The 24,808-nt window shown below is 41.7% G+C and overlaps 1 protein-coding gene across 1 annotated transcript in view; it reads left to right on the forward strand.

Annotated features, from left to right (window-relative positions):
- tgfbr1b (transforming growth factor, beta receptor 1 b) overlaps nucleotides 1-3,946 on the forward strand; it is a 61,871-nt gene extending 57,925 nt beyond the window's left edge. Inside the window, exon 9 of the mRNA XM_074622382.1 lies at nucleotides 802-3,946. Within this exon, the coding sequence (XP_074478483.1) occupies nucleotides 802-927 (126 nt within the window). The 3' untranslated portion in view covers nucleotides 928-3,946. The remainder of the gene's footprint in view (nucleotides 1-801) is intronic.
- The last annotated feature ends 20,862 nt before the right edge of the window (nucleotides 3,947-24,808 follow it).

Below are 24,808 nucleotides of genomic sequence, written 5' to 3' on the forward strand. Positions count from 1 at the left end.
ATAATGTACAGCGAGCCGGTCATTGTTGTGAAAGAATCCCCGACAGGGCGATGCTGCACTCGGACGCGAAGCGGAGGTCTCATCACCCTGTCGGGGATTCTTTCACAACGATGACCGGCTCGCTGTACATTATTCATTACTTAATTCATTTATAAACCGCTGGACTTTAATAGCTTGTGTGTTTCTGCAAGATTTTTGCTCATATTAAATATTTTCTTCACATGCAATGCATGTCCCACGTGTCTGTGTTCTCTGAGAAGTGGAGAATCAAGTTGTGATATTTTAAGGAAAAAGTTGTAATAGAATTTATAATGTCAGTATTACTTGACGCATTGGTAACATTGTCCCTGTGACATCCAGTGCCAATAAAGCATGTTGAATTGAAAATTGTAATATTACGCGAATAAAGTCACAATATTTCCAGAAGAAATCCCCCTGCCCTCTAGTCTGCTGTGCATTACGTTATTCAGGCCTCCTGAAAGACAAAAGAGTTATTGCTGAAATATGGTTCTTTAACATGAACCGCTTTATGGTTTTCACAAACGACGGGTCACCTCAGTGGCGGGCGAGCGGCGAGCTGAACACACACAACGTCTTTCTCTCTGGTCTCCTGCATAGATGAGTCGAGTCTCGCCACACACGCTTGTTTGAGTTTGGGGGGGGGGGGGGGTTGTCACGGGTTAGTCACTTTGGCCCGTCTCTTGAGATGGTCCATCTCGGGCGTGACGCGGCGCCGCAATAAAACTGCTAATGGAATGTCCCGGCATCATGTTGAACCTGTGTCTCCTCTCTCCCCTGCAGGCCCTGCGGGTGATGGCCAAGATAATGAGGGAGTGTTGGTACGCCAACAGCGCCGCCCGACTCACTGCTCTCCGGATCAAGAAAACCCTGTCTCAGCTCAGCCAACAGGAGGGAATCAAGATGTAGACATAACTAACAAACACACACCCGCACGCACACGCACACGCACACGCACACGCACACACACACACACACACACACACACACACACACACACACACACACACACACACCTCTGACTGGCATCCATATCGTTAGCATTATTCTCTTCATCACTACTCATCAACTGTTCCTCCCCTTTGCGTTGAAGGGAAGTGAAGGCTTCTTCTCCCCTCGTGCTCTGTTTTTCTCATCCCACTTCATTCTTTCATTCATTGGATCTAATGAGGGATGGTTGTGCCCGAAGGCATTAAAGGAAGCCTCCGCTCATTATCTTCCATCTTCACATGAAGTCTCTGTCTCAAGTTCCACCTCCACCTCCGCCACTCATCACACAACCACCCAGTATGAGCTCAGGCCCCATCAGGTCAAACCAACAGCCAGCCAGGGAGCTGGAAACCACCTGGGAGGCCTCTGAGCTGCCGTAGCTTCGCTCTCATCTCCTCGCACCTTCACCACCCCCCACCCCCCCACCCCCCACCCCCCACCCCCCTCATTTGTATATTAGCATTTCATTCTTCTCTTGAGAGAGTGAAGCTACTCTTTAGTAGGGCTGCAAAGTTGCTCATTTAAATCTCTGAATAACGCTGAGTCATGGAAAATGTCTTCTTTACAAACAAACAAACAAATGTGTTACAAAAATCGAAATTTTGGATTGATCCAAGCCATGTGATGTGTCATGATCCCAATACGTAGTTTAATGGAACTACGTGCGCTCCCACAACACTAGTGTGTTAGGTTTTAGCTGAATTATCACCGTTTCAGGGAATGGACAGTTAACCTGATTCATTTCTTCAGGTTCAAATCTAAAGACAAACGGGTCTTTTTTTCTTTGGAAAAAAATATTTTCCATTTTTCTAATGTGCATTTGGTTCAACATGCTTTGTGAAATATAAAGAGCACTGGAGATGTGTTTTCCATTCACCTGTTCCTCTCAGGGTGTTTTCACATTAGGTACGATTGATCCGTACCGTGCCCGAGTACCATTGTCCCCCCCCCCCCTCCGCTCAGCTTTCACATTAGTTAAGTTGTTCTTTTACCCGAGTACACTTACGTCATCACTCACGTGTATTTGTTTATGTTGAGATCAGCTTTTCTAGTGCTGGAGCATCGTAAAACACTTCATTCAAACTGGACAGAAACTAAATAAAACTCCTAAACCATCGTCGTTAGTCTCTCCAACAATCACCAACTCTGGTTTGGTTGAAATAAACTCTTTTTCACCGAGTCTGATGTGAAAATAGGCCGGAGGCAGATCATTAAATCAGCCAAATAAAATAAGAAACACCGCCCGACCCCATCGCCTACTATCGTCTATATTTGAAGGAACCTCTCGCCGGCCTTCCTGCTGTATCACCACGGCCGTACAGTTCAGAGGATGAGATCGTCTCATTCTGCGCGCAGATACAGACATAGATATGAACCAGTTTTATACAGATATCGGCGTTGAATAAAGATCGCCCTACTACTACTACTCGCTGACTGCTAACGTTCCTCGCGTTTCATAACGGTCCACTTCCGTGTTTCGCTACGGTTGGCTTTCACACCTGATGCGAACCGTACCAGAGCACACATGAGCCGTACTCCAGACCACCTTCTCAAGTGGATCGACAAACCGTGCCCGAGTTCGGTACGGAGCGTTCACAGTAATCAATCCAACTGGACTTTAGGGACAAGTGTACTGGGATCCGGGTACCTGATGTGAAAGCATCCTTCATCTCGGCGCTAACAGTGACTGGGCTGTGATCAGCAGTATTTCAGAGATGATGTGAAGCTGTTAGTTTGTTGCAGCCCTGCTCTTGAGTCGTGTTCCAGTAGCATTGGGAAGTGAAGCTTGGACCTGGGGGTTATGGGACAGTTTGTAAGCCGCCCTGTTGGGTCCAAACAAACAATGGCTTCATCTGTTCTTCATCTGTTCTTCATCTGATCTTCATCCAGTGAAGTTTGGAGCAGAATCTCTCATCTCTGCAACCATTTTGCACCTGTTATTTTTTTTTTTTCATTGGTTACTGTTGTACGTCCCCGTCTCCCTCCGTACGGTCAGGGAGGCGGACAGGTCAGTTTAATTTATTGTGTTTTTTTAATTTTCTTTCTGGTGGCAGGGGATCTTTTTTGCAAAACTAAACTGGACATGATGACCTCATTCATTTTTGGCGAACATGCTGCAACATATGCAATATACAGTAGATAAATGTGTCTATTTTCTATACTCTGCTCTGCTAAACGACAAACAACACCAACAACAATCAGCTGCCACCATGCCTTCCAAGCCAGCTGTTACCGGAAAGTGCCAGTGCTTTAACAACCCAACTCCTCTCATGTCGGCTGCTGTGGAGTGTTTGCTCCGGCGTGTCGGAGGAGGCCCGCGGGAGCCATGCCGAGCATACAGCAAGCTCGCACTATGCACACCCAAGAAGTAGGGACGGACAGCACGGAGTGACGCGCTCCGCCGTCGCAGCAACCCCACAACCCAGCCGACTCTCTGGTGCCATTTTGTCAAACCTCCCCCCCACACCGCCTGAACACCCGACCACCTCAGCAACAACTCATCGTACAGCTTCTCCTCCCGGATACCTGAGCCTGGAAACTGAGCTCCAGCCCCTCGGTGTTTAGTTGGAAAAATGATGCCACAAAAGCTAACGGCGTCTTTGGGGGAAAAAAAGACACAAAGACTTGTAAGCATTACTGATGTTGCCCTATAAATGTTAACTCTTTGGATTTCTGACTTTCGCTCTTTTCACGTGTTTGTGCCGTTGACGGCGCCGCAGCGCAACTCAACCTTTCAAGCATTTTCTTCTCTGTAAGATAATCAACAACAATGAGGTACATTCATTTAAATATAGCAAACGGAGATTTACTAAGCCATAGATTTTCCAGGTTGCGTATTATTTTGTTCTTTTTTGTGGCAAGGTCTTTTTCTACTAGAATGTACATTTACGAAAATCAAAAGATGAAAAAAAAAAAAAGGACAATTTAGTCATTTGAGCTAAGCAAGCCTTAAGGGACCAACACATAAGAGTCAGGATCTACTCTTATTCTTTATTTCTGTTTTGTTTTTTTAATGAAAAAAAGATATATCTATATATAATCAATTACAATGATAAAGGTAGTGTCATTATTCTATCTAAAGGACAACAACATATATATGTAGCACCTGATTTAACGGTTTGTTTTAGTCAAGTGTTCGTCCCGTTTCCCAAATTGCCATACACCTAAACCCACGTGATCTTATTCTACAGATCTGCTCGTGTCCCAGTTCCATCAAAAGCACTTGTCTTTTAGCGCAAGAGTCCGTGATTAGATCCAGTTTAAAGGCACAAAGGGTTAAGCAGGCAATAATGAATACATCCAGTTACAGATTAGATCTGCCAGACAAGAGGAATCCCACAGAGTCTCTCCATTGTTCAGCAATAAGTGCTTCTGAACCCGGGAGGGGGGGGGGGGGTTTACCTGTGTGGCAATTTGGATGTCGGTGAGCCGGTCTGTCTCCATTGTTTTTCTTTCTGGATACATAATGTATTGATGTGCTGCTACTTAGTTCTCTGAGTGGAGGTGAGAGCTGCCGTTGGATGTAAATAGCCCCAGGTTGCCTGACTCTGATCATTCTGTGCCATGTTGCTCTGACACACATCCAGCCCGTCGTCATTCGGTAGGCACATCTGTTGAAGGATGTTAAAGAGTTTGTTGCCAGCCACCCCACCACCACTCACTGCAGCAGCTTCTTTCACCGCTGACTCCTTCCTCTGTGGTTCATAGTGCCGATCCGTCGGGTCAACTGCTTCAGGGTTCAGCTGCAGCCTCCGTGGACCGCGGTTGGAAACCACTGTGCCAATCTATGGATGGGCAGCGGAGTAGCTTGTTCTCTCCACTGGTTTTCCTCTACTAGAATACTAGAAGAGTGTAGGGGGGAGGGGGGGGGGGGTTAGGAGCTAGTGATTGTTTAGTTGCCCTGGTGATGCCCTCAGTAACTGATGATGTCAAAGCAGATGGAGAATGTCAGCATTTGTCCAAGTATACAAACTTCACCTGTAAAACATTGTCAGTCTCCAGTGATGTAACAGCAGGACTAATGTCTTTAATATTAGTAATGAGGCAGTGATCGGCCGTCAGAGGAAGCTCCGGTACTTATAGTTCACTATCCTGGTTTCATTATTTCAAACTCTTTCATCCGTTCTTGCTTCAGTGGATTGAATAGAAATAGAAATGCTCCAGATCAAATAGAAAACACTTCATTCTCCACTCACGGTCCACTTTTCTTCTTTTTGTCCCAGAGCTTTCAGCTGTATCGCGTGGTCTTCATCAGAAGATGGAAGTTTGCTCAGTTAACATGAAACTGTTGATGTTCAAACTTGATGCATGATGCTGCACTTTAGGCTGTCGCAGACAGTTAACTTGATGTTGAAACGTTCTGAGGAAACGTCACCTTCTCATGAAGACTGGCTTGTTCCAGAGCTTTCCACTGTATCACATGGTTTTCATCGGCGGATGAAGTTCAGTCAGCCGTGTGGAGTGGACCACTATGTGAATTAAGGATGTGTTAGACTTGGACCTTTTACACCACTGATAAGAAGCGCTTAGAATAATGAAAAGTTTGAACATCTAGCAGCAACAGCAGCAAACTTAATCTGCTGATGAAGACTGTGTTATGGGCGAAAGCTCCAGAACAAATGAGTAAGTGGACCTTAAGTGGAAGTTGAGATTGTTAAATGTTTCTTTCTAGGTGCTGTTCCATTTCTGAAGGAGGCTGAAATAATGGAACATTTACGCCGTAGCCGTTTAAACTGTACAAAACCTTTCTAATGGGACAATAATCCATTTCTGTAAAGATCCCATAATCAGTTGTTAAAGGCTCTATTCCATCGTCATCCTTTAAGGAAACGGAAACGTTGGTAAGAGAAACTACGAGCAGCTGTGTTGTGATGTATCCACCCGTGTAGTTCCTCTGTCCAGTCCTTCTTGTGAATGAAGTATTGTTAAATCTGTAGAAATGGATCAGCGGTGGCAGAATAGAGACATCTTATTGTAAATATCTGGTGGAGGAAACAAAAGAAGAACGCTGTCCTGAGATCTGAAGAAAGGAAAGTGAATATTGCTGCTATATTAAATACAAAAAGGGTTCCAGACTATGCTGAATTAAATGTTAAATGTGTACAAAAGTGGCCAAACTAGTAGGGAAAGACCAGGGCCAAGGATTCATCTGTCTAACCCCTGCTGTGGGTTTGGGGGGGTCAGGCTAGCCCTAGACTAGAGACTAGATAGCGTGTGTATTCCATTAGCGATGTCATTCTCTGGGACATTAGCAACAACAACAGCACCTCTGGTACGCCTCTACTAGGACAACTTCATTCTGTCTTAAAGTCACCAGCAGCCTTGTACTTTTTCTTTATAACAACCCAAGATGACTTAACTGTAAAGAAGACTTGTTTGCACCCGGTTGTGTTCCTCTTGAGGTCTTTAAAGATCAACTCTCTCTGTCCTTGATCCTATCTTGCCTTTCTCTCTTGTCATTCCATGTTCTCTAATTGACTTAACAGATTTCTCCTAGCGTAGCTACGAGGGCCTCGCTTCACTGCAGCTTCACTGCAGCTTCACTGCAGCTTCACTGCAGCTTCACTGCAGCTTCACTGCAGCTTCACTGCAGCTTCACTGCAGCTTCACAGATCCATACCGGCTGAACCAACTCACATCCATTCCTGCCTACTTTTCTATCTCTCTAAACTCACATGTCGAGGCCGGGGTGTATGTTTGAAACTAAACTAAATGCGTTCGACGCCATGAGTCATACAGATGAGGATAACGGCTCACACTTCTCTCCTCAGATAGTCATGGTGATGTTGTCATGGTGTCGTTGTCATGGTGTCGTTGTCATGGTGTTCTGTACACAGAAGAGTCCGGGTCACGATGGAGTCTCCACACATTTTTACTCTGCAAATTTTTCTGTCACAACCTGGTGCCTACATTACCCACAATGCAGCTCAACCGCCAAAAGTTGAGTGGGAGATTGGGATGTGTTCTTCTGGGAGCAGCTCCTGTAGCCTGCAGCAGAGATGTAGAGCGGGCTGCAGAGGTCCCACTCACCTCCACGTTCTGTCATTGTTCTAACTTGTACTTCTAGTTTATAGAAACACTTTGATGTGTAAAACGGACTTTCCTGAAAGCACCAGTTGGACAAAGCGTGAACACCATGACTGACTGTGTGAGAGTGTGCTCTGTTATCTCCTCATGTGTGACCTCTCTGTCTGAAGGCAGGCTGTGATCGTGGCCGTATGTATCGGCCTTCAGACGGAGCTGAGCGACATGTTGAAACATCCGTTGGCCTTGTGGTTCCTAAAGGGGCTATACTGTGGAAAGATGGGGATAGAAGCTGTAAATCCTTTTTTTGTGGGTTTTTGGAGTTTGGTAAACAGTTTTTGCGTAGGTTTGTAGATTCCTCTCGGGGGGGCTGTGACCCATTTTAAAACCTGCAGTACCTCCTCTTTGAGAATCTTACCTTGCCTTCTCTCTCCTTAGCTCAGATTAAAGAGGGGAGGAGGTCACTGTACACTGTTGATATGCAGCCGCCGTGCAAACCTCGGTTCACTGGTCAACGCGGTCGAAGGTTCCGAATGGGAGCAGCGATGTGGCTGAGCCGTTTGGTGACTCAAACCCGATAAATGAGATGCAGCGTTTTGTTCGGTTCTGGTCCAATATGCAGCCTTTTCATGCTATTCTTTTTACGCCAAAAGAGGGAGGTAGAAAATGAGCAGTTATGATGATGGAGGGCCAGAACAGGGAGCTAACACAAACTATGCCAGCAGCTCTAACCGCTTCAAAACCACGCACTGAGAAATTCCCACAGCTGTGAATGTATCGGCCCTCTCAGAGTCTCCTAACCAATCCGAGCACAACCTGCGTAACTCAGCCCAAAGGTCACGGCGACGACTTTGTGAGCATGCAACTTATCCGGGTCTGTTTCTCTTGTTATGCAAAAGTCCGGGCCAATCGTGACCGCCCACTCAGTCCCTCTGGATCTCACAGATTCAACGACCTATCTATGCTAGCATGATCCACACACTGTGATGAGGAACGCGTTAGGGCCAAAAGGATTATCCCGTTCTCCCGTTCACGGTCGCCCTCCATCGGTCTCTGCTGAAGCATCTGCTGACGGTCGAAAGCCAGGGAAAGTGCTCAGGTAGATGTGACGAGCGGTTTGGGTCACTAAAGGGTTCGGTTTCCTCTCCGGTTCGTCGCTACAGTGAGGACCTTTGTGGCAACAAGGGTAGCAGAAAGCTTTATCACGTTTTATTTGGTGCCTAAGTTTGACAAGACTTCTTTTACTTTTCACCTCGAATGACAAGACTGCATGTGATTGTGTCTGCATCGATGTCTGCGTTACCTGCTTTATAGATGTCATCCAAAAGCTGAGAAGTATCTTAAAAAGGATAATTAACATATTAAAAAGGTCACTTAATCAAAAAGAAAATACCTCCTTTTAACGACCAATGTGTTTTACCTCACTGTATATATATATTCTCGATTTGTTTACTCCAACGTTTGCAATTTATCTTTCTCTTTTGTTTCTATGAAATGCTTAAAAAAAAGTTGAAGAGAATAATTTTAGTTTTTTCTTTTCAACGGTACTTTTTTGTCAGATGGCATTGTATTGTGTTTGTGTTGTGCCCAAGCAGTATACTATTCCTTCTTTACCATGCTCTGTGTATGACCTGTTGGTTGTGTTCTGCGTGAGCTGTACAGTCAAAGCGCTTTACAAATGTCCAAGACCCCCCCCTTCTGAACTCTGGTACAAACGCCTCGTTCAATATGTTCTTTTGTTTCATGAAAAAAAAAAGAAGAAAAAGAGTGAAAGTGGAGGTGGAGGAGGCTGGAAGATGAGGGGGAGGGATTGTAAAGCGAGAACCCCTCAACAACCGCTGAACCCTCCTCACCTCGACCCTCTTGGATTTCTAAACATTATAATCTTGACTTTTTTTATATAGTGTGTACAGATGATTATGATTGAGAGATCAGCATAGGAACTAGAGGATTAACACTTATGTTAACTTCTAACATAGCTGGAGTAGAAAATGGTGTGAATAAAGAAACAAAGTTTCACTACAACATTTGTGTTTGTCTGCTTTATTTGTTAGCCACCGGGAAACCAACGAACCAGCACAGTCCAACATGTACTGCTCCGTGTAGGTACAAGAGAACAAGGATCCTTTACTTAAAGCTGCAGTAGGCAGTAGAGCTTTTGTCATCATTGGGCAAGAACCCCATAATAACCTTTCAGCATATTGTAATTCAAGTGTTCTGAGAGAAAACTAGACTACTGCTCCTCCTCATGGCTCTGTTTTCAGGCTTTAGAACATCTAGCTTAGTGACGGGAGACTTTGACCAATCACAGGTCATTTCAGAGAGAGAGAGAGAGCGTTCCAGGACATGTTACTATTCCAGCATCGACAACAACTGCAAAGCAACCCAAAAAAGAAAGACGGACTTGTCAAAGAATCGTACAATATCGGCGAAGCGTTTCAGAGATGGAGAGAAAATGTTGCTAATAGTTTAGACTTCTGCGTGACCTCACTGCAACGGTGAGCAGAAGGCTGAACTATGAGCAACAGTTTCTCTCCCACTCTGAAACACTTCGCTGATATAGTAGCTCACTAGAGTCTCGAATCACAGTCTGTCATCTGAAAGAGCTTTACAGGCCCACAAGGCGGCAAAGAAAACAGGACGGTAACTCTCATAGAGAGCTATACACCGATCATGGCCTACTGAATATTAGGCAGGTGGTCATGATGACCACCTGCCTAATATTCACTAGGTCCTCCTTTTGCCACCAAAACAGCCCTGACCCGTCGAGGCATGGACTCCCATAGACCTCTGAAGATCTGCTGTGGTATCTGGCACCAAGCCGTCAGTAGCAGATCCTTTAAGTCCTGTGTAAGTTGTGAGGTGGGGCCATCGTGGATCGGCCATCGTGGATCGGCCATCGTGGATCGGCCATCGTGGATCGGTGGGGCCATCGTGGATCTGGAGAATTTGGAGGCCGAGTCAACACCTCCAACTCGTTACCATCCACATGATGTAAAAGAAAACGTGATCCATCAGACCGGGCCACCTTCTTCCATTGCTCCGTGGTCCAATTCTGATGCTCACGTGCCCATTGTAGGCGCTTTTGGTGGTGGACACTGGTCAGTACGGGCACCCTGACCGGTCTGCGGTTACGCAGCCCCATACGCAACAAACTGCTTTTCACTGTGTGTTCTGACACCTTTCTATCAGAACCAGCATTAACCTTTTCAGCAGTTTGAGCTCCAGTAGCTCTTCTATTGGATCAGACAACACGGGCCAGCCTTCGCTCCCCACGTGCATCAATGAGCCTCGGGTCTGATCCTGTCGCCGGTTCACCGGTTCTCCTTTCTTGGACCACTTTTGGTAGGTCCTGACCACTGCAGACCGGGAACATCCCACAAGAGCTGCAGTTCTGGAGATGCTCTGACAAGGGCCAAATAGTGCTGGGTAAACGACTGGGTCAGAGTCTCTCACATCCTTACGCTGGCCCATTTTTTCTGCTTCTAACACAAAGTTCAAAGTTCAAAATGTTCACTTGCTGTCTAATATATTCCCCCCACTGCCAGGTGCCATGGTAACCAGATGATTGAAATGAATGACTAGTACAGGTTATTGTATGAAGAACGATGATTGAAGTGAATGACTAGTACTGGTTACTGTATGAAGAACGATGATTAAAATGAATAACTAGTACTGGTTACTGTATGAAGAACGATGAGTGAAATGAATGACTAGTACTGGTTACTGTATGAAGAATAATGAATGAAATGAATAACTAGTACTGGTTACTGTATGAAGAACAATGAGTGAAATGAATGACTAGTACTGGTTACTGTATGAAGAACGATGATTAAAATGAATAACTAGTACTGGTTACTGTATGAAGAACAATGAGTGAAATGAATGACTAGTACTGGTTACTGTATGAAGAACAATGAATGACTAGTACTGGTTACTGTATGAAGAACGATGAGTGAAATGAATGACTAGTACTGGTTACTGTATAAAGAACGATGAGTGAAACGAATGACTGGTTACTGTATGAAGAACAATGAGTGAAATGAATGACTAGCACTGGTTACTGTATGAAGAACGATGATTAAAATGAATGACTGGTTACTGTATGAAGAACGATGAGTTAAATGAATGACTAGTACTGGTTACTGTATGAAGAACAATGAGTGAAATGTATGACTAGTACTGGTTACTGTATGAAGAACGATGGGTGAAATGAATGACTAGTACTGGTTACTGTATGAAGAACGATGATTCAAATGAATAACTAGTATTGGTTACTGTATGAAGAACAATGAGTGAAATGAATGACTAGTACTGGTTACTGTATGAAGAACGATGATTAAAATGAATAACTAGTACTGGTTACTGTATGAAGAACAATGAGTGAAATGAATGACTAGTACTGGTTACTGTATGAAGAACGATGAGTGAAATGAATGACTAGTACTGGTTACTGTATGAAGAACGATGATTAAAATGAATAACTAGTACTGGTTACTGTATGAAGAACAATGAGTGAAATGAATGACTAGTACTGGTTACTGTATGAAGAACGATGATTAAAATGAATAACTAGTACTGGTTACTGTATGAAGAACAATGAGTGAAATGAAGGACTAATACTGGTTACTGTATGAAGAACAATGAATGACTAGTACTGGTTACTGTATAAAGAACAATGAGTGAAATGAATGACTAGTACTGGTTACTGTATAAAGAACAATGAGTGAAATGAATGACTAGTACTGGTTACTGTATGAAGAACGATGAGTGAAATGAATGACTTGTACTGGTTACTGTATAAAGAACGATGAGTGAAATGAATGACTAGTACTGGTTACTGTATAAAGAACGATGACTGAAACTAATGACTAGTACTGGTTACTGTATGAAGAACGATGAGTGAAATGAATGACTAGTACTGGTTACTGTATAAAGAACGATGTTTGAAGTGAATGACTGGTTACTGTATGAAGAACGATGAGTGAAATTAATAACTAGTACTGGTTACTGTATGAAGAACGATGATTAAAATGAATGACTAGTACTGGTTACTGTATGAAGAACAATGGGTGAAATGAATGACTAGTACTGGTTACTGTATGAAGAACAATGAGTGAAATGAATGACTAGTACTGGTTACTGTATGAAGAACAATGAGTGAAATGAATGACTAGTACTGGTTACTGTATGAAGAACGATGATTAAAATGAATAACTAGTACTGGTTACTGTATGAAGAACAATGAGTGAAATGAATGACTAGTACTGGTTACTGTATGAAGAACGATGAGTGAAATTAATAACTAGTACTGGTTACTGTATGAAGAACAATGAGTGAAATGAATGACTAGTACTGGTTACTGTATGAAGAACGTTGATTAAAATGAATAACTAGTACTGGTTACTGTATGAAGAACAATGAGTGAAATGAATGACTAGTACTGGTTACTGTATGAAGAACAATGAATGACTAGTACTGGTTACTGTATGAAGAACGATGAGTGAAATGAATGACTAGTACTGGTTACTGTATGAAGAACAATGAATGACTAGTACTGGTTACTGTATGAAGAACGATGAGTGAAATGAATGACTAGTACTGGTTACTGTATGAAGAACGATGAGTGAAATGAATGACTAGTACTGGTTACTGTATGAAGAACAATGAATGACTAGTACTGGTTACTGTATAAAGAACAATGAGTGAAATGAATGACTAGCACTGGTTACTGTATGAAGAACGATGATTAAAATGAATGACTGGTTACTGTATGAAGAACGATGAGTTAAATGAATGACTAGTACTGGTTACTGTATGAAGAACAATGATTGAAATGTATGACTAGTACTGGTTACTGTATGAAGAATGATGAGTGAAATGAATGGCTAGTACTGGTTACTGTATAAAGAACAATGAGTGAAATGAATGACGTACTGGTTACTGTATGAAGAACGATGATTAAAATGAATAACTAGTACTGGTTACTGTATGAAGAACAATGAGTGAAATGAATGACTAGTACTGGTTACTGTATGAAGAACGATGATTAAAATGAATAACTAGAACTGGTTACTGTATGAAGAACAATGAGTGAAATGAAGGACTAATACTGGTTACTGTATGAAGAACAATGAATGACTAGTACTGGTTACTGTATAAAGAACAATGAGTGAAATGAATGACTAGTACTGATTACTGTATAAAGAACAATGAGTGAAATGAATGACCAGTACTGGTTACTGTATGAAGAACGATGAGTGAAATGAATGACTAGTACTGGTTACTGTATAAAGAACGATGAGTGAAATGAATGACTAGTACTGGTTACTGTATGAAGAACGATGTTTGAAGTGAATGACTAGTACTGGCTACTGTATAAAGAACGATGAGTGAAATGAATGACTAGTACTGGTTACTGTATGAAGAACGATGAGTGAAATGAATAACTAGTACTGGTTACTGTATGAAGAACAATGAGTGAAATGAATGACTAGTGCTGGTTACTGTATGAAGAACGATGATTAAAATGAATAACTAGTACTGGTTACTGTATGAAGAACAATGAGTGAAATGAAGGACTAGTACTGGTTACTGTATGAAGAACAATGAGTGAAATGAATGACTAGTACTGGTTACTGTATGAAGAACGATGATTAAAATGAATAACTAGTACTGGTTACTGTATGAAGAACAAAGTGAAATGAATGACTAGTACTGGTTACTGTATGAAGAACGATGAGTGAAATGAATAACTAGTACTGGTTACTGTATGAAGAACAATGAGTGAAATGAATGACTAGTACTGGTTACTGTATGAAGAACAATGAATGACTAGTACTGGTTACTGTATAAAGAACAATGAGTGAAATTAATGACTAGTACTGGTTACTGTATAAAGAACAATGAGTGAAATGAATGACTAGTACTGGTTACTGTATGAAGAACGATGAGTGAAATGAATGACTAGTACTGGTTACTGTATAAAGAACGATGAGTGAAATGAATGACTGGTTACTGTATGAAGAACAATGACTGAAATGAATGACTAGTACTGGTTACTGTATGAAGAACGATGAGTGAAATGAATGACTAGTACTGGTTACTGTATGAAGAACGATGACTGAAATGAATGACTGGTACTGGTTACTGTATGACGAACGATGAGTGAAATAAAGGACTAATACTGGTTACTGTATAAAGAACGATGAGTGAAATGAATGACTAGTACTGGTTACTGTATGAAGAACAATGATTGAAATGAATGACTAGTACTGGTTACTGTATGACGAACGATGAGTGAAATGAATGACTAGTACTGGTTACTGTATGAAGAACGATGACTGAAATGAATGACTAGTACTCATACTGACGAACAGATTGCATGTGTGCGTGTGCGTGTGCTGTATCTTCTCCTTCCCTCTCTTCTCTGTGTATGTGAGTATCACAGTCGAGGCTCAGAGCAAGCAGTGGGAATGAAAGGTCAATAGCGAAATGAGGAAATCGATGCAGTGAATCATTAAGTGGGCTGCCTGCCCCCTCCCCCCCCCACACACACACACTGCAGTGCCGTGGTGTGGTGTGACACTGCCTAGGAGCCATTGAGCTGAGGACTGCAGCAGCAGCCCCACTTACTATGTAAAAGTGCAAACTACAGTAGATCCGGAGGGGGGTTCCATATGGAGTCACGTATATATTGTGTATATATTGTGTATATATTGTGTTCAGGATGTGCTCTGTGTTGCAGAGGCTGGACACATTTCCCAGGAGAGAGTAGAAAATGCGCTGCAGCAGGTTTCTTCATGATGGAGGTGTGTGTGTTAAGACTTAATATGAAAGAAACACACGTCTGTGCCGTGCTCCGTTCATGTGTGTGTCTTTGAAAGATACACATCAGAACGCGTGGTTGCATGCTCCTCCTGATAGGCACACCCATAAATCAATCCCAACTGGTCTGATTAGAATCCTCCTCCAGGAGCTCCACTCTACTAGGCTAGTGGGAAGACCCCCAAAATTTTGAGATACCCCTACCGGAGGTAGAACAAAGCACAACAATGATTTTCATATTCTCTTAGGTCTCCCACATATGAAATGGATTCTTGTATAAAAATATTTTACTGCAAAAGTGGTTAAATTGACAGATATTGTGACATAACCCATAAATAAAAAAAACGCAAAATGAAGCCAGGCCGAATGGGAGATGGTACACAAAAACTCATGTAATTTCATAATTCCAGCTCTGATTGATCCCAAATTTGATGTGATAGTGGCCAATGGGTTCCTCTACATGTGTAAAGAAACAGAATGTGAATATATTGATGCATTGAGGAAATACAGTAATACAAACACATAAGTACAATAAGCGGAAATATCAAATTTGAAGGTCTATGATGAATTTATTCATTTACTTTTAGGTAGCTTTGGCTGGGATTGTCCCAGAAACATCAGTCAGGGTTTGCTGGAATGGTATGACTGTGATGAATCCAGCAACATATGATATGTGACTGTAGCAGGTATGGTCAGTAATCTATATTAAGAAATGTATGACGTGTTCCAAGCATGAAATGGGGGTAAAAGGCATATCTGCAGTCAATGTAGAATCTTCAGTTTTCAGTGTAAATTATTACAGACCACTTATTGACAGTTTTGTATCAACTTTAATTTAAGGGATACATAAATGTACTGGATGTAAAAGTAGCAATTTGAACTGGCAAAATTAACTTAAAGCAGAAGTGGGTAGAATTGCAGCAAATATGATTAAACAAAAGTTATTTTTATGTAACGGTCACTATATCCTGACAGAAGTGCCTGAGACAGGTAATCTGGAAAAAAATAATAAGTACCTGTGTCCTCCGGTGCTCCTAACGGCATCTGCAAGATTTCACACACCGGGGGAAAACAACCAATCAGAGCAGAGCTGGAGCCTGCCGTCTCTGAGCAGCTGTCAATCATTCACCAACTCCGATCAAACGGTCTGACTAGGCAGCGCTGATCAAATATGAATCAATATTCTGTTACTGTAATGCCTATTTCTCTCCTGAAATGTTTTCAGAATCATCTTGTAGTGTACCAGCTGTAAAATGAGAAAGTTTGTGACCCGGCAGCCATGTTGAGATCAGTTGAGGAAATACCAAGCACCGCCCACCAGCCGGAGCAAAATTTCTCATTTTACAGCTAAACAGTACACTACAAGATGATTCTGACAACATTTGAGGAGAGAAATAGGCATTACAGTAACAGAATATTAATTCATATTTGATCAATCCTGCTTAATTTACAGTTTGATCGCAGTTTGTGAGTGATTGACAGCTGCCTCCGTTGAATAAACAGTCAATCGGAACGTTCTCTCTGAAATAACCTGTGATTGGTCAAGGTCTCCTGTCACAGGCTGGATTTTTTAAAGCCTGAAAACAGAGCCATGAGGAGGAACAGAAGTCTAGTTTTCTCTTAGAACACTTGAATTACAATATGCTGACAGGTTGTTACAGAAATTTTGCCCAATGATGCCAAAAACGTTCTGCCTACTGCCACTTTAATTATGAAAATATTACACCCATAGAAACACATGTTCCCCGATTTATTTTTGTCTTGCTTTTTCCATCTTTTGAATGGAGCATGTTACCCATCCACATTGTCCCCGGTGACAAAATGTGGCACGTTTGGGCAATCAGGAAAAGGGCATGAGCAAAACTCAGTGCACGTCAATCCCACTGAAAGGCACTGGCATTTTCTGTGGTCACTGCAGGTCCCATCATTGCAGTACATGTGTGTAATGTTTCTGAGTTCTTGTGGAGCAGCTGGTTTCTGGAACATTGTGGCCTCAATGGATCCGTCCTCTCTGATAGTCCAGCCTTTTCCAATGGGATTCCAGAGAAGTGCCTTTGGAAGATGGCTGTGACGCCACACTGCTGTCTGATACATTGCTCTCAAAACATGTTGCTTGAAAGCATCTTCAGTTGGGGGGAGTTGTGCCACTGATGTATTGGTTGTGGATGCCAAAATGTATCTTAGCTCATCAAGGCTAGTGCATGGACACCCGTTATCTTTTCTCTTTTGTCCATACAGATGGAGGGCATATTTTCTTGCCACAGGCAAAGCTTCCTCCAAGCTGTCAGATAATCCAAAGTTTGTCATTTCTTGTAAATCAGCGAGGTGGGTCTTCAGCTTAGTAAAAGCTGTTGTCTTCCCTTTCCTATACAAGCTACTTGTGGTGTCACAGCCTGTGAGGGCATGGCATGCAGGTAGACATTCACAGAATTGAGCTCCAAGTTTCTGTGAAATAGCACAGATTGGGACAAATCTTTCCCTTGGGCCATGTCCAGAGTGCATGTAGACAGTAGATGAAGCAAACATCCCTTTGCTTGCATAGTAGACAAGCAAAACAAGTACATCTGTGTCATCACATTTGATGATTAGACGAGAATGTGACTGTGCAAGGTGTATTGCATGTAACACCAATCTTGTATCAGCCTCCTCCTGGTTACTGTATAGGTCTACCAAGTTTTCCACCCCTGACTGGCTGACCATCTTGACCTCCTCACCATTTTCAAAGCCTCCTGCCAAAATAATAGTCTTCTCTGATGAGATGCTCTGTTGTGCTGTATCCACTATGTAGTTGCTGACAAAGCTGCATAGTGCAGCTTTGTTCGCACTGCACTTGAGGTATTTTCTATAGTTAGGAACTTTTGCTTTTCCTATGATGACGTATGTAGGTCTCTTGACTTGAACTGTGCCTCTTCGATTCCTTTCAAGGTCTTTTATTGATGGGTAATGGTCGTATCTGTCAAAGATCATAGCCACACAGTTGAAGCCATCCTTTCTTGTTAAGGCTGCAATCCTCCTCCAGATGCTTTCACCTAGGTCATTGAATGTCTCAAAGTCTGAGTCGTGGAGACCCTGCAGAAGAGCCATGCCATCTGTTCGGCGACATTTAATATTTTTCGAAGGCCTTCTACCGTGGGATTCTTTACATACGGATATTGTTTCTTCGATTTCTGTAACAGGTTTCCACAGATGATACAGAGATTTGGATCCAATGCCTGTGGGTCACTCTCCATCATCCCGGTAGCTTACTGGTTGATAAGAAAAAAACAAAAGGTTTCAGGAATAGTATCTTCAGATACAGGAAAATAAGCAACTCTTACAGTAATGAGTAAAAAAGAAAAACATGAACACAACAGGAGGGTTAATAAAAATATTTAAAATAGTAATAGATTGTAAGAAATGGATTATGCTAGATTTAAGTAGCAATATTACTAAAGAAAGCACATTGTAACGATAACGAGCTAACAGCTAAACTGAGGTTAGCTCATTAGCGCTAACACCTACTTTTTAAGGTAATAGATTATAATATAAGGATTATGGTAGATTTGTAAACAGCTATAATTGGTTGGCCAATTTTGACAAAGGACACAAAGGTGAACATGAACACAGCAGGAGGGTTAATAAAATATTTAACAGAGTAATAGTTTATATTAGCCTATATGGGTTATGCTAGGTTTATAAGCAGTAAGTATTGTCAGTTAGCAATATTCCTAAAAAAGTATGTCTTAGTGCTTATGAGCTAGCAGCTACTCAGTTTTTTAGTCTAATTTAGTCGAAGCTAAATACGTTTTTTCACATAATATAATATTTTTAAAGACTTACCTTGGACATTTTAAGAAGATATCCATGAAGATTGTGGTGATAGATGATGGGTCCAATTAGCATTTGAAAGTGCTGAGTCGTTTATAGTTGATCAAATAGTAGAGCATCAAATCAATTGAACTTGATTACCCTCTGACAGGCAAGCTCAAAGTATATGCTTTATAATGACAATATCTTTGTAGAAGATGGTGTATCAATTATTTCAAGGGGACAGACAATTTATACATTGTTTCATAAAAATATAATATTCAATATATCCACCCCTTTAACCCCCATTTCATGCTTGGAACACGTCATACATTTCTTAATATAGATTATTGACCATACCTGCTACAGTCACATATCATATATTGCTGGATTCAGCACAACCATACCATTCCAGCAAACCCGGATTGGTGTTTCTGGGACAATCCCAGCCAAAGCTACATAAAAGTAAATGAATACATTCATCATAGACCTTCAAATTTGATATTTCCGCTTATTGTACTTATGTGTTTGTAGTGCTGTATTTCCTTAATACAGCAATATATTCACATTCTGTTTCTTTACACATATAGAGGAACTCATTGGCCACTATCACACCAAATTTGGGATCAATCAGAGTTAGCATTATGAAATTACATTAGTTTTGGTGTACCATCTCCCATTCGACCTGGCTTCATTTCGCGCTTTTTTTATTTATGGGTTATGTCACAATATCTGTCAATTTAACCACTTTTGCAGTAAAATATTTTTATACAAGAATCCATTTCATATGTGGGAGACCTAAGAGAATATGAAAATCATTGTTGTGCTTTGTTCTACCTCCGGTAGGGGTATCTCGAAAACTAAAGCACTTTTGGGGGTCTTCCCACTAGCCTATACTGTTGCTTATGATGAGATTTCACCTGCATTGCATTGCAACACTAACTATGCCTGAGGGAGGGGATGGACTTTGTGAAACAGGAAGTGGTGCTGTATTTTCCTCCTTGGTCTGTGTGTGCGGAGGCTAAGAATAGCCTGATAGGCTCTCTGCAGATGGACAGTGATGTATGGATGTTGGCCTGCTGCTGCTGCTGCTGCTGCTGTTGCTGCTGCTGCTGCTGCACACAAAGAGCATCATTAGTCAGCGAGCTGAGGCTTGGCGTGTTAGATAGATAAGTGTGTTAATGTTAAATGGTTAGTACAGCTAATGCATTAATAGTTAGTTTGAATGTCTTTAAAGGGGACATAATGTCCATTCCCAGGTCCCTACTTGTATTTCGTGGTTCTACTAGAACATGTTTGCTTTAATGTTGTAAAATCCCATTCTTTTTCTCATCCTGTCTGTCTGAATATGATGTACCTGTATTCAACAACCAGATAGTTTCTATGATAGTAAATAGAAAATATTCACAGTTGAGAAGGTATTTTTGCAGCTTGTTAATCGATAATTAAATTGTTGCTAATTATTTTTCTGTTGACTGAGTAATTGATTAATTGATTTTTTTATATTGATATTATAGATAATTAATCGTTGACTGATCAACTCTAATATTCTCACTCTATATGCAGTACAGCGACTCAACATGTCTTTATTCAGTCTAGGTTGTGCTCTGGACTCTCTGCCTTGGTAACGATCACCATCGTCACATCTCAGGCTGGAATTCTTGATATTGTCATCACTTGATTGATGGTCGGCTTGTTGCAGTCACATGATGTCACCATGGGGGGGTGCTGCTGTCCGTCACATCATTACTCCACATCAGTGTGTGAGAGTGTGTTAGACCAAACTGGTGTTTTTACATACATATTAAGTATACCTTCCATTACTGCTGACCATTTCAGTTGGGCTTCCTCCTGCCAGCTGTGAAACACATGAATGGGAGCATTTTAAGAGCCTGAGCCGAAGTTGCAGCAGGTGGCACAAATAGCATAGAGGCTATATAGTACACAAGTATTTGTGGTGGGAAAGATGATTTACTTAGCCTTTTATCTGTTTATTATAGGGTGACCAACAAAACAAATGTGGGACAAAGAGTATAGTATGTTTGTGGGGGACGAAGTGTCTGGAAGTTTTTATGGACTTTATTAGTTGTAATCCACAGAAGACAATCCACAAATGTGTACCATGATTTCCAAATATTTCACTATCCACAAACATGTATTTTTGTATTTGTGTTGTGTAAAGTCACATCCACAAAAACACAGGGTGATTTGCAAATACGCATAACTTACTCTGTAAATACGCATTTTAAGGTTTACATGTAAGGTGATATATACACATTTGTGCATCCATTTGTACACGTGGAATGATATTTGCACATTTGCAGATTGCTTACTGTGGATTTATGGGCTACGTGACATTCGTAACTTTCCTCTTGCGTGGTTACGTCATTTTGTCTAATTCGTAATACAGATCTGTAGATAATAGTTCTAATCTACAGAAGACAATTAACAAATATGTACCATGATCTACAAATATTTTACTACCCACACACATGTATTTTTATATTTGTGTTGTGTTAAATCACATCCACAAAAATACAGGGCGATTGGCAAATACGCATAACTTACTCTGTAAATACGTATTTTAATTCCACATAAAAATGTTATAGGTTTACATGTAAAGTGATATATACGCATTTGGGCATCCATTTGTACATGTGGAATGATATTTGCGCGTTTGTAGATCGCTTCCTGTGCATATATGGGCCATGATATGACATTTGCAACTTCCCTCCTGTGCGGTTATGTCATTTTGCCCAATTGCAGATCTGTAGAAACAATGGGTAAGTATGAGGTGCATTTACTAGCTCCACCAGGAGGGGGAGACATTCCCTCACATGAGCTGACGGAGCTACAGTCTACTGCTGCTGGCAGAAAGCTATAGAAGAAGAGTCAGTCTCACCACCAGGAGACCAGGCTTCTTTAAAAACTAGGAAAGTGATATTTTCTACAAACCCATTATGACCCTGCCCTGTACTGACCCTGGATGGTTAACCTACCCGTCACTAACATACCCGTCACTGGAGCTACCATCCATGAACACTATCCCCTGTTTCTTCCCCTGTTCTCCCACTCCATTCATCCTCTGCATCTCTCACTGTCTGAAAGGTGGATACATGTTTGACTGTTCCAGTGCTACTCGGATGGACGTTGTCAGACATTGATAGATGGCATTATCCCAGCATTTACATGTGTTTGGAGTCAGCCTCCAAAGGGATTAGAACATCATTACTGCCCTTCATGATTTCATCAAAGATCTCCCACTGAGCACCGGATGGAGACGGAGGAAACACCGAGAGATCATGCAGTATAGCAGGATGTGGGGAATGCTGTATACATTCAGCAAGTGAACCATGTTAATTGCTCAACAAGCAGATGTTTCAAAGATGTGACATGCTCTCTGTATATACAGTATAGTCCCCTTCATCAACCTCCTTGGGCTAAATTCAGTAGGTCAGCCTACATTTCTGTTCTTTTTCTAGCATCTGCTGTGTTCTCATGAAATTGTATGCAGATATGAATCAGATACCAACACAGGCTCTCAAAATGATAGCATTAGTTAGTTAAGTTGTGAAGTTCCTGTTCCATTTTATACCAACAGTTAACGTTGGTTTCCTTTAACCATGACCACAACAGGCCTTTTTCACTGAGGTAAGAAAAGCACAGGTGTGAATAATGAAATAAATGATGGCTGATCCTAGTATTGTGCCTGCTGGCTCACTGTAACTCTCACTGGGACAATTAAATACAACGGAGCTGTTGTTAGTGTTATCAGTAACATCTGTTCTTTTCTTACTGTATTACGACAAGTCAAAATGTCTGCCTGGCCTTAAAAAAACACTCCCGACTTAGCGTTGTAGTCGCCGTGACGGTTTGTAGACTGCCGTTTTGAAGCCTTGAGTTTGGCATTTTGGCCGTTGCCATCTTGGTTTCTTGCAGCCAGAACATGACAGTGTGGAGCTACGTACAACCGAATGCTGAATAAGACACTTTTAGGCGACCAAAAAGGTTATAATTAATTTTCATGAAGTGAGAACTCTCTGAAAGGGTTAAAGTTGACAAAAGACAAAAACACGGACAACTCCCAGACTGGACAACACCGTGGTAGCGACCTGTCAATCACAAGGTAGCCCCGCCCTAAAGCATCCCCTGCTTTATGGTCTATCTGACTCTATATGGGACCATCATTTACTAAATGAACATCATGCTGTATTGAAGAAGACTTCAAACTAGCGATTGAGACCATAAACTCATGTTTACAATGTTTACTGAGGTAATAAATCAAGTGAGAAGTCGGCTCATTTTCTCATAGACTTCTTTTAGCAACCAGAGGAGTCGCCCCCTGCTGGCTGTTCGAGAGAATGCAAGTTTAAGGCACTTCTGCATTGGCTTCACTTCTCAGACCCGGAGGTTCCCACTGATTTCCCTCCTATAACATTGTCAGACCCACGATGGACAGTTTATTTCTTAAAAAAGGATCACAATCAATGCTGCAGAGGATATTGTCCTTACGCCTCCTCCTTGTCAAAACGTGATGCCTACACTACCCACAATGCAAACTCATTGCCAACAGTTGGGTGGGAGATTAGGCTGTGTGCTAGTAGCACAATTATCCAGTATTGAAATGTGTTACTTTTGCAGCCTCTAGGGGCCGCTAACAGAGTGTTTTAAAAGTCAGTAGCAGTAGGGGAGAGCGGGGTGAGTTGAACCAGTTTTTACTTGAGGCACTTTCTAAGTGACAGTAATGTCTCCAACTAATATGTACATATATTTCAGGATGTGTTGTATCCTTGGGAATAATCCCTGGATCTAAATAAACAGTTTCCAAAATATGACTTTCCAAAAAAGGTGGTCTCTTGGCTCAACTTGCCCCTGATGAGGGGTAAGTTGAGCCTATAGGGAGGTGAGGGGTAAAATGAGACTATAGGGAGGTGAGGGGTAAATTGAGACTATAGGGAGATGAGGGATAAATTGAGCCTATAGGGAGATGAGGGGTAAGTTGAGCCTATAGCGAGATGAGGGGTAAATTGAGCCTATAGGGAGATGAGGGGTAAATTGAGACTATAGGGAGATGAGGGGTAAGTTGAGCCTATAGGGATATGAGGGGTAAGTTGAGCCTATAGGGAGATGAGGGGTAAGTTGAGCCTATAGCGAGATGAGGGGTAAATTGAGCCTATAGGGAGATGAGGGGTAAATTGAGCCTATAGGGAGATGAGGGGTAAGTTGAGCCTATAGCGAGATGAGGGGTAAGTTGAGCCTATAGGGAGATGAGGGGTAAATTGAGACTATAGGGAGATGAGGGGTAAGTTGAGCCTATAGGGATATGAGGGGTAAGTTGAGCCTATAGGGAGATGAGGGGTAAGTTGAGCCTATAGCGAGATGAGGGGTAAATTGAGCCTATAGGGAGATGAGGGGTAAATTGAGCCTATAGGGAGATGAGGGATAAGTTGAGCCTATAGGGAGAGGATAAGTTGAGTCTATAGGGAGTTGAGGCCCAGTCTATCAATCATACCTGTCCATCACTGAGGTGAGGTTATCAAAGAACTCCCCCACCCTCCCACCACCATTTTAACTAACTTGTATCATCCAGCAGTTTAGAGCTAATGTAATGCTAACAGTATAGCCTCATATTATAACTTCCTGAAGCACTAACATGTGACATTTTTAATTGTTCAGACACAAGAATCATGACTCCTTGAACATCCTTCCACGGGCCTCTCTCCATCACAGGGTGAGTAAAACGGATGACTCTTCAAAAAGGTGTGGTGACGTGACCAATTTTGTCGGGTTGCCTAGAAACAAGGGGTGACTCAACTTCCCCACGGATCAAATCACCCTGCTCTCCCCTACTTATACTGATTTTATTATTAATATCTAATCTAATATCAAATCAAATCAAATCAAATCAAATCAAGTTTGTCATTTAACCATGTGCAAGGCAGAATGAGAGAGCGTTCCTTACATAACAAATCATGTCATCAATAATAATTATATAAACATCTCAATGTCTTTAAATTTGAAATAAGAAGTCAAAACTAAACTTTTCTTTAGAACTTTTTTTGTCAGTGTTGAGGATTTTTTTAGGATTTTTGTAGTGTTACAAGCCAACCTGATTCAAAAAAGCATCACTGAATATCAGCCGCATACAAACAAGCTAGGAGGC

This window comes from Sebastes fasciatus, chromosome 21 (assembly GCF_043250625.1).
Source record: "Sebastes fasciatus isolate fSebFas1 chromosome 21, fSebFas1.pri, whole genome shotgun sequence".
In the NCBI taxonomy this organism is placed as follows: domain Eukaryota; kingdom Metazoa; phylum Chordata; class Actinopteri; order Perciformes; family Sebastidae; genus Sebastes; species Sebastes fasciatus.